The sequence below is a fragment of the Abrus precatorius genome, unplaced genomic scaffold (genome assembly GCF_003935025.1).
Source record: "Abrus precatorius isolate BTA unplaced genomic scaffold, Abrus_2018 Scaffold5, whole genome shotgun sequence".
Classification (NCBI taxonomy): Eukaryota; Viridiplantae; Streptophyta; class Magnoliopsida; order Fabales; family Fabaceae; genus Abrus; species Abrus precatorius.
Genome location: NW_020874395.1, coordinates 4,215,209 through 4,225,460, shown reverse-complemented (window position 1 = coordinate 4,225,460; position 10,252 = coordinate 4,215,209). Strand labels below are relative to the sequence as shown.

Genomic DNA, 10,252 nt, shown 5'->3' with positions numbered 1-10,252 from the left:
TGATAATAGATGGACTTGTCAGCTTCATCGTCCATTACATGTAACTGGTCACATTTTAAACTCAGAGTTCTATTATGACAACCTTCAAATAGAATTTGATTTGAAAGTTACAAATAGGTTGTATGATTGTATCAAGAGGTTAGTGCCAAGTCGGGATGTGCAACAAAGCATACTACTTGAATTACTAATTTATAAGAGTAGTGATGGTCTCTTTAGGTCCGACTTTGCAAAATCATAAAGAAAAACATTGCTCCTGGTAATTCATCAAAATCTTTAACATTTTAATTCTAAGGTTATAATTTATCTTTAGAGTTATAATTTATCTTTCATTTTATAGCTCAATGGTGGAGAATGTATGGACATTCAGCTCCATATTTATAGCAATTAGTTATCAAAATTTTGAGCTTGACATGTAGTGCATCCAGATGTGAACACAACTAGAGTGTTTTTGAGTAAATAATTTCTCATCTTTCAAACCTACTACTTTCTTCTAGAAATTAGAAAGAAACTAATTAATATTCTTTTAATTAAACTCACGTTGCATATTCATTCAAAGAAGAGGAATAGACTTGACCACAAAAAATTACATGACTTTGTTTATGTGAAATATAACCAACAACTCAAAGAACGTTATAATCTTAAAGATGTAATTGATCTAATTATACTCAATGATTTAGTTTTTGATGGTGATAACACTTTAAATTGAGCAACTGTTTATGAAGCTTCTATAATTGGAGAGCCTACAACATATACTAGGCGTCATTCTAAAAAAAGAAAGAGTCAATCAAGTGGTATCACTATCAAAGCTGCAAAAGTTTTCATGATCAAGACATGTTCAACAGCAAAAGGAAAAGAGAAAATGGTTCTTGAAGATAATGATGAAGAATTAGAAGATGAAGAGATGTCAGAAGAAACAAAAGATGAATTAGAAATTAATCTTCCACAATTTGAGGGAAAAGAGGAGGAGGGATATACCTTGGTGGATGAAAAAGAGGATAATTATATTGGAATTGAGAAGAGGACTAAATTGATAATCTTTGTTTTTATTGTTAACTTGACATTTGATAATTGCATATTTTGTATTGAATTATACTTTGAATTGTATATTATGTTACATATATTTTGAGTTAATTATTTTCTGTCATTTTCTATAATCTATATTATTTTTTTATATATTTTATTATATCTGCCATAACCCACTATGGAGATCGCTATAATTTTATGGCAGCTTTTTTTATTTTCACCATGAGTCGCCATTTGCCATTGATAACATTGATATTAATAAAGATTGTAGCAAAATGTTAGCATCTTCTTGCTCCTAAATTTGTTGTGAGATAAGATCATGTTTGTACCATATCCTCCCACTTTGCTCTTTTCTCTCAAAAGAAAATTCTATTTTTATGAAATGCAAACAGATAGAAGAACATAAGATTGAAAATTGCATCCACCTTGGATTTCAAAGTACTACAGCAAACTCCATTGACTGAAAATTAATTTGAATGAATTCAAAAACTTAAAAACAAAGCCAGGTAGCCACATAATAGTATCTACAATACCAAATCTTTATTTAAGGTGAATTTGATAGAATTTGCAAATGTATGATCCTCATCCACCAGAGAAAAGTTGATTTACTCTGATCAGAGTACGACCCTAGTTCCATCACCGACTATCAATCTGAAACACAATATTAACACGTTTTAAGAACAACCTTCACAATCAACACTCCATTGTAACCATTCAACATTACACAAATTAGTTTTCTTGTACAATAGCTATGAAACTCCTCTCCAAGTTTGTTCATATTTTAAAAAAATGAATACACTCCCAAATTAGTTCTCAAAATTGTATGAGTCAAACAATTAAGCCCTTGAAAATTCAAAAACCTTCCATTAGTCCCCAACTTTACAAAATGACATTCACGTCACTTTAATCCTTTTTAGCATAGAACGGCAATGAAAAATAAAATAAAAAGGACTAAATTGAACAATTTTTTTTGCCAAATTGGACACTTAACACTCTTAAAATGCATGACCCTACAATCTCAAGAACTAATTTGCGGGTATACTCTTAAAAAAACACTCTTAAAGTTCCACCGCTGACAGCCAACCTACAACCTGATAGTAACTTGTTTTACACACAATCTTCAAAAGCAAAATACATTTTTTTTTAACATTCATAAGTGTTGCAATAACTGAAACAGCAACATGTAAGACAGTAGCATGACCAAAATCATCATTCATTTATAACACACTAAGCAAAAACAATTAAAAGCGTATCAAAGTAAGTTCATGAAGTCCAATTGACGGGAAAAAAAAAAGGTAAAATTATCAGTGTTTGTTATAATTTCTCCTTTTCATAATATCAAATATAACATTGACATTGCAAATATTCAGACAAGGACCTGATAGACACTGCAAATGTCACTATGACCAATACTCATTAACTAAAGACTGAAACTTTGATGATATTGATCACGTGCCAAATCAAAATCAAACAGATATCCAAAACACACACCAAATTAGGGAAAACCCTTACACAACCCAGGATAAAGATTAGAGACAACTTGAACTGCTTCAGGTGTTCGTTTATTCGAAAAGTAAACGGGGAATTACAGGATTTCGGTTGGTTATCAATGTGTGTTTTTGGGTCTAAGGTTGGTTGGTCATGCATGTGAATGGTTCTGATAGAGTGTAAAATAGTGTTTTTTTTTCCCTTTGATCCATCAGGTTTATTGTGGTGTGCACAGTGTTTGGGCCTCCAAATGAATTTTGGATAGTGAATAATTAAGACGGTTTCATATTCTAATAGTTAATTTTATATTGATAGATAATAGAATTAGTATTTTAGTTTAAAAAGATACTAGTATTTTTTTGTTTTTAAAATATTAGAGAAATCACAACTATTCATTTATAGAGAATATAGAGCACTCCCTTAAATTTACAGGTACCAGTTACAACCACAATTTTATAAAAGATTCTCCCAAATTTAATAGTGTTTTATTCTTTTTCTAATATTTTTTTATGAAGTTTTTTACTTATATACAGTAAGTCATTGTTTTTGTTTGCTGATAGTTTTTATTTTTCATTTTTTCTTCAAGTTTTTATCTTTTCTTTTATCATATATGTTATTTTTTTATTTTTCTTTTTAATTATCCATTCAAACTCATTTGAGTTATCTTTAAACATATATCTAAAAAAGGAAAAAGATGAAAAAAATAGAAAAGAAGAAGCATGTTCCAAGCAGTTAAGTTTGTGTTGCTGCTGGAAAGTAGAAGATTAATTTTAAATTCTATTATGTTTAATGTTTGAAAGGTTGATAAATTGTGTTTAGTATTTAACATGCAAAGTTGATTCTTCGTTATATGTTTTATGTGTATTATTGTAATACTCTTAGTATTTAATATTATTAGATCGTAAGTGTGGTAAGACTTTCTTAGTCACTCAATATTTGACCAAAAAAAAAAACTAATCTTAATCTTTTGACAAAAACTCAAACCTAATTCTGATCTTACTTTACTTGATTTAGGATTAGCTCTTGGGCTTTAAATTTTTAAAGAAAATAATATATTATTAAATTAAACAATTCAATTCACTTTATCAACCAACACATTTCATGGGCTTTTAGTCCAATTTACAAATTTTTGTATTCTAAATTATAGGTTTATTCATTTTTATATTTCAAATTAATTATTGTGCAGATGCTTATCCAGTGAATGAGACTGTCTTTAAACTTGATTGATATGTAAAACATATGCTCTTGAATTGCTTTAACTTTTTACACATATGCATATGAAATTATGAATTACTTTCAATCATACATTATACACCTCAACCAATTTAATGAAGGTAATCTTAAAGAAAAACTAAAATATATTGCCCTCTAATAACATTTTTATGAAGACAAAAAAGTTATGTTGTGTTATTTGTGATTGTAAAATGTAGTCCCCATTTGTCACATAAAAAGTCAATAAAATATTAAATATATAAAATTGCTTTAGTTAAAAATATAAAGTAAAATTTTTTACATTTGTTATAAAAGTAAAATAATTAAATATTTGCAAAGAATTTAAATACTAGAGATGTTCATGAATCAATCTAAAAAACTATAAAAAAAACAATTTTTTTGCAATACCATTCAATTTTTGGTTCACATACCTAATTGCAATACATTAAATTTACGCTAATTTTTTATTTTATTATTATATAAACACTAACTTAAAATTTAATTTATTAAACATATTTATATTTAAATAAATTGAGTTTATTTTAACTTCTAATTTATAATTTAGAATAAGTTATAATTTATAATATTTGTTCATATTTATTGTATATTTAGCTTTAAATTTAATAAATATTGTCTTTTAAATAAAAATTAGTCATTAAAAATTATATATTAATGTGAGACTTAATTTATATTTTAATTAATTAAATTTCATTTATTTACTAATAAAAATTTAAAAATTATCACTTAAAAAAATAAGAAAAAAATTAGAAATAACTAATCTAAATCATAAAAATATTATTTTTAAAACAAGAAATCGAACCTCAACTTTATTTATTACCACGCCATGGGTGGGGTGTAATGCCAAACATCGGCAAAGCCAGGCTCCCGGAAACAAAGGGCAGAAAAGGAAAAAATTGGAATGTTTAGGGTTTTTACTTTTTTCTTAAATTTATGTTACTTTTATTAATTTAATATTGTTAAATTAATATACTTATAATATAATTCTTGATAAATTAGATATTTATTTTATAGGCTAAATTTATGTGTTATTATCTATATTATTAGAGTTGTTTATTAATTAAAATTAAATATGTATTTTAATAAAAAAATTATATTCAATGTTATCGCGTATTATGAAGATAAAATTTTAATTAATAATCTGTAGCAGTAACATCTAAATAAATATATTTAAGTTTTTTCTTTATTAATAACCACATAATAGTTTTTATTTATCGCTGAATAAATCGACGTTCTATTGTATTTAAATTCATTTACAAATGCCTTATTTTTTAATATGAGTGAAATCCCACAATTTATATATGATTTGAAAATTAATACATTTGATACTTACATAACTATTGATATAATCAAATATATTAAATAATAGTTCTTAATCTAAGAATACTATATATATATATATATATATATATATATATATATATATATATATATCTGGATAACATATTATGATAAATGATTTTCTCTCTTTTAAGTTTTAATACAACTGCATGTTTAAGTTCTCAAGATTATTTTTAAAATAAAACAGTCCTCTAATACATGTTTTACATTAAATACAAAAATTATTTTATTTAAATATCTAAAAATTAATATTATATATAATCAATTTTATTTAATTTTTAATCTTTTTATACATATATTTTAAAATATTATCTAAAATTAAAAGAAACATACAAAGAGTTGTATATTTTTAAAAAATATATAAAGAATATGTAAGAGTAAGATTACAAATAAATAATCATGCTTAAAAAAAAATACAATTTATACTAATTTTGATTTCACTTTACACTAATTACGTCAAAAGATATCTCACTTTAAATATGAAAAAGAAAATCTTATAAATACAACAATACGTTAGATAAGAAAACAAAAGGGTGCACGTGAAGGCCAAGCTGTCAGTGAATTTTCACCATAAATATTCTGGACAAGAAAAATATAGAGAACAAATATATATTTTAACGCACCATAGAATCACATAACAGAAACAGAAAAAAAAATGTACCACAATGTAGAGATTACACACATTTGCAATTGTTCTAAGCATTTCTATTTGTGGTTATGATAAGCACTGCAAAATTCCTCAAGATTGAGTGAAGAAAGAGAACAACCTCAATTACTATTACTGTGGTACCCCTTTTTCCAATTTTCACTCTTTCTTTTAGCAAACTTTGAAATGAGTGAGAAAAATGTTATTCCTTCTTTCTCTTTCTTTCTCTCCCTTTCTTTTCTTCCTTATCCATGAAAAGCACCCACCTTGCATGCAATGTTCCTCATCTTTCTTCCTATAACTATTCACTTCTCTCACAGTTTCTTTTCTTGTGTCCCATGTTTCTTTATCCTTCACTTCAACCTGCACATGCATTTGTACCTCTCATAATTTTCATATTTGGTGCATCTTGTACTTTTGATTAACATTTCTGAAAATGTTAATCAATCATGCCATCTTTTCCCAGAAAATTTTCCTTTATTAATTATTTGTAATCAAAGTTATGAAGTTTGATTCACGTTGATTAAATGGTAATCATGCTCTACAAATTATATATAAGTTGTTTGCAAACCAATTTATGTTGTGAACTTTTTATGACTTCCTTGTTTAGTAAAATAAAAAATTCAATATAGTGCTTAAGTTAATAAAGCTCTTTTGTTTAATGGGTTATTTTTTTAGGTTAAGTTTTTCTCAAATGTGTGAATTATAAAAATTGATATTTTCACTACCTTGAGTGAGTTGCTGAAAAGATCACCTGTAAGTTAGATTAAGGTATTATATACTTAGGTAAATGCATGAATCGATGGTTAAAATTATAATAAAATACATGCATATATTATAAAATCAGATGAGCCTTTTATTAAATGATTCTATGAAGTGTAAAATGCACACTAATAATCATTAATAAAAAAATTCAATTATAAAAAAATTCAACTATATATATATGCATATATGTATTTTTTATAAAATTTTAACCATATATTGATTTCATGGATCAATGATATATAGTTACTCTATCTTCTAAAAGTTCCTCATACACCAAGGATTTCAACCTGTATAAAACAATTTGAACAAACTAATCAATAGTAATGTGTTTGGTTGATGGTATACGACAAAAAAAAAAGAGTATGTTTTAAAACATTGTAGGAGAGCCCCAATGTGAAGGAAAGTTAAAGGCTTCTCTTCCTTCAAACAGCATGTGTGTGTTTGTGTGACATTTGGGAAAATGACTTGAAATGTACCACATTGCAGGAGTGTTTGGAACCACTACATATTCTCCTTAATTAAGGTATACTACCCTACCAGTTTGTAACTCAAATTGACATGGGTCCAAGTACGATGTTGACGTTGGAGGTTCAATTATCCACCAAGTTAATTTTTCGTCTACCTAATATCCACTTATTTGCATTTCCAATGCAACATAATAGGGTAAAAAGTATTCACATAAAAGGTAAAAACAAAGTACTTTTCAGTTACCATTTCCCATGCCAAATTTCCTTGCTGTGCCTATTCTATGGTGTCATTGCAATATGTCATTGCAATATATCATTGCTGTAATGCAGAGAATTAATTATGCTGTATAATTCACTCTGTTTTTAATTATAGCACTTTATACAAAGGGCCTTGTTAATTTAATTAGTGTTATTAGAATGCTAGTTAAAGAATTAAAAATAAAAAATGCATGTTGGAATATAATGACAATTATGGAAAAAAGTTCTTTGATAATATTTTTTAAAAAAAAATATGATTTTAATTTCTTAACTAAAATATTGGGTAGCATTTATTTACCTAAAATTCTAATGAAGGACTATTAGCATGGAAGTAAGAAGGCATTATTTTCATTAACTATGAATGAAAAATAATTTACTTGGATTCCAAATTTTAAATTGTTAAGTAATATGATATAATATACTGGAGAGATAAAGATACAATTTTTGTAAAATAAAAACACATCATAACTAGTCGTAGAATCTATTAATTAAATTTGATATTTTGTTTCTTTCTAACATGATTACATCATGTTATTCAACACATGCGTAGATTTAAAAGTAATTTTACATGAAACAAGGAGAAGCATTATATTGAAAGAAAATAGCACAAGTATTTTAAGAAGGAAATCTGGGTGGATTGAAGAGTTAAATTTGGAATGGATTATCAACTTGTGAAGAAACTCTTTCATCTCTGAAAAAATGGCTTTCCCAAGATAAAGACAAGTGCAAATATAGGTGTATATAGCAGACAACTTGGGGTAAGTATGAAGGGACCAAAACTAGAGTGGCATGTGCTCATGAAACAGAGAGAGGGACCAACATATGTAGTACTGCCCCCACACCACATTGGAAGGTTATCATCTAACTATATGCCAACTAGACTTGATTCTCTTATCTAGAAAGACACACCCTTGGCCTAGGTTTATTGTTCTTTCTTTTCTTCCATTTGCATTACAACATTTGGAAGATGGAAAATTAAAGCTGGGTTTTGAATATGGTTTTATCGTACTTCCTCAGGTTGACACAAAATTGATAACTACTCAACCTTTGACAAGTAATTCAGCATTGCAATAATTTTTTTTACAACATGCTATTGTTCCTTATAGTGTTGAGATGCTTGAGATCCAATCACGAGTGATAATTTTATGTATCTAAATGAGTTAAGGTTTTAATAGAAAATAAATTTTTTTTTATATTTTTATCTAATAATATTTTTTAAGAAAATATTATTTTCAATTACTTGAAATTAACCGTAAGAGCTTTTTTTTTATCATATTTTCTTGAATTCATCAAGCATTTAAAAACCAAAAAAAAATAAAAAAAAAAATAAAAACAAAGGCTGCAACACTAACATTAATGCGTTCCAATGTTTAACAACAAAATCTAAATTTTTATGTTATCATTAAGTTGTCAAAGCATATATAAATTTTCAAATTCGAGTCAAACATCTTTAAGGATTAGCTAATATATCATAAAGTGTTAAGAACTTCTTACTAATAATGTATCAAATTTACAGCGAAGATTACAGTCAAGAGTCAATTAAGTATCATAGGAAAAAGTAAGTATAACAAACGAGTACATAAAACATCACCATATTTTTAAAACTCGCACCTTTTTAATGTTGGTATTTTTTGTCTTCCATTAATGACATTCATTACCTAAATGGATAATATTATTTGTTTTCATAGTTAAAGGACCAAACAAAAATGAATCTGAAGCTAAAATGTCGAGGTCATGACTGGAATGCATTAGATTCTGACTATTCATTTGAAAAGTAAAGAACAAGAAAAATCTAGCACATACCTCTGCCTCAGATATAGTTCTAGCATTTGAATTTAGCTTATCTTCAGATAGCTTTATTGAAGTCTTTATGATGGATGGTGTTAAAGCAGGGCAGGGATTGCTTGAACTAAGATAAGGAGGTGTACTTTGAGTACCTGCATCTCTTGTCATACCCTCTTTAACCTTTTCTGTACACATAGAATTGTGAAGTGGCATGAAAATTGTGTCACCAAATAAAATTAAACACAAGAAAATGTAGACTAATTATAATTAAGTATAAGAACCTGGAACGTGAAATTGAAGAGCCACATCATCTTGGGTGTAACTGTTGTAAGTTGATGGCTTTGTTTGAATTTGTGTTGCAGAATAAACAAGAGGGGCAGACATGGTAATTCTGTTTGTTGTTGAGTTTCGAAATGATCTTCCACTAAGAGTTTTTGCAGATAAACACTCCATTGGTACCTCCCCTGAAAGAGGGTTGCATATATATTTTTCTGCTTCATTCCACTTGGAATTCAAGGCAAACCCTTCTGGAGATAAGCATTCCCAACTCTTATATGCTGACCTTGCTTGCAATGCTGCAGTGGACCACCATGCAATTGATTGAAAAATTCAACTAATATTATAAACCCTTTATGCTAATTATCAAGGTGGTTCATTCTCTGGTACCTTTAAGAGCAGTAGTGAAAGAATAGGTTGAAGGGTCTATTTCATCTGTGACAAAATTGAGAGAATTTGAGGGAAATTAAAGGTTAAAAAATCCAAATCATCATGAACTACTTGAAGTGAAGTGAACAAAAAATATATGCACCTTTTAGAGGGTACCCAGGTGAAGAAGCAGTACTAGAAATGGTTATGTTTGATCTAAAAGACCTTGTGTCTTCTCTAAAGCTTCTTATATATGATGCTGAGTACCTTCTGGACTTGGTGTTCTCTCTACTGATTCTAGCTTTCACTGCCCATTCTGTCAAATTGAACTCTGAATCATCTTGTTTCTTGGAACTATAAGATGATTGCATTTCCATTGTGGAGGCCATGAATGAGTTGGAAGTTTTCTTAAGTTCAAGGCCTATACTAAAATTTGCACGGGTTGAAAGTGGGTACAGCTATATAACACGACCAAAAAAGATCTTCAGAGTTCAGAAGGTGAAGCTTTTTGTGTTGGTTGCATATGGTTTTGTATTTAACCTGTCTCTGCCATAATTTGCTCTTTTTTCACCTTTAGAATCTCCAAGGTACAACTACATGGCTC

The 10,252-nt window shown here is 27.8% G+C and overlaps 1 protein-coding gene across 1 annotated transcript; it reads right to left on the bottom strand.

Annotated features, from left to right (window-relative positions):
- Positions 1-5,899: 5,899 nt before the first annotated feature.
- Positions 5,900-10,037, bottom strand: LOC113866527. Its single transcript, XM_027501355.1, has 5 exons — positions 9,812-10,037; positions 9,670-9,714; positions 9,285-9,578; positions 9,022-9,188; positions 5,900-6,091 (listed from the first exon to the last, which is right to left on the bottom strand). The coding sequence occupies exons 1-5, from the start codon at positions 10,035-10,037 to the stop codon at positions 5,900-5,902; spliced, it is 924 nt and encodes a 307-aa protein (XP_027357156.1).
- Positions 10,038-10,252: the final 215 nt, after the last annotated feature.

What these genes read in the sequence shown, in the direction of transcription:
- LOC113866527 (XM_027501355.1), bottom strand. Translation starts at nt 10,037, where the DNA reads ATGGCCTCCACAATGGAAATGCAATCATCTTATAGTTCCAAGAAACAA. An exon ending in ACCTGGGTACCCTCTAAAAG is followed by an intron (nt 9,715 to 9,811) that starts GTGCATATATTT and finishes ATTTTGTCACAG; the next exon opens with ATGAAATAGACCCTTCAACC. An exon ending in TTTCACTACTGCTCTTAAAG is followed by an intron (nt 9,579 to 9,669) that starts GTACCAGAGAAT and finishes GGTCCACTGCAG; the next exon opens with CATTGCAAGCAAGGTCAGCA.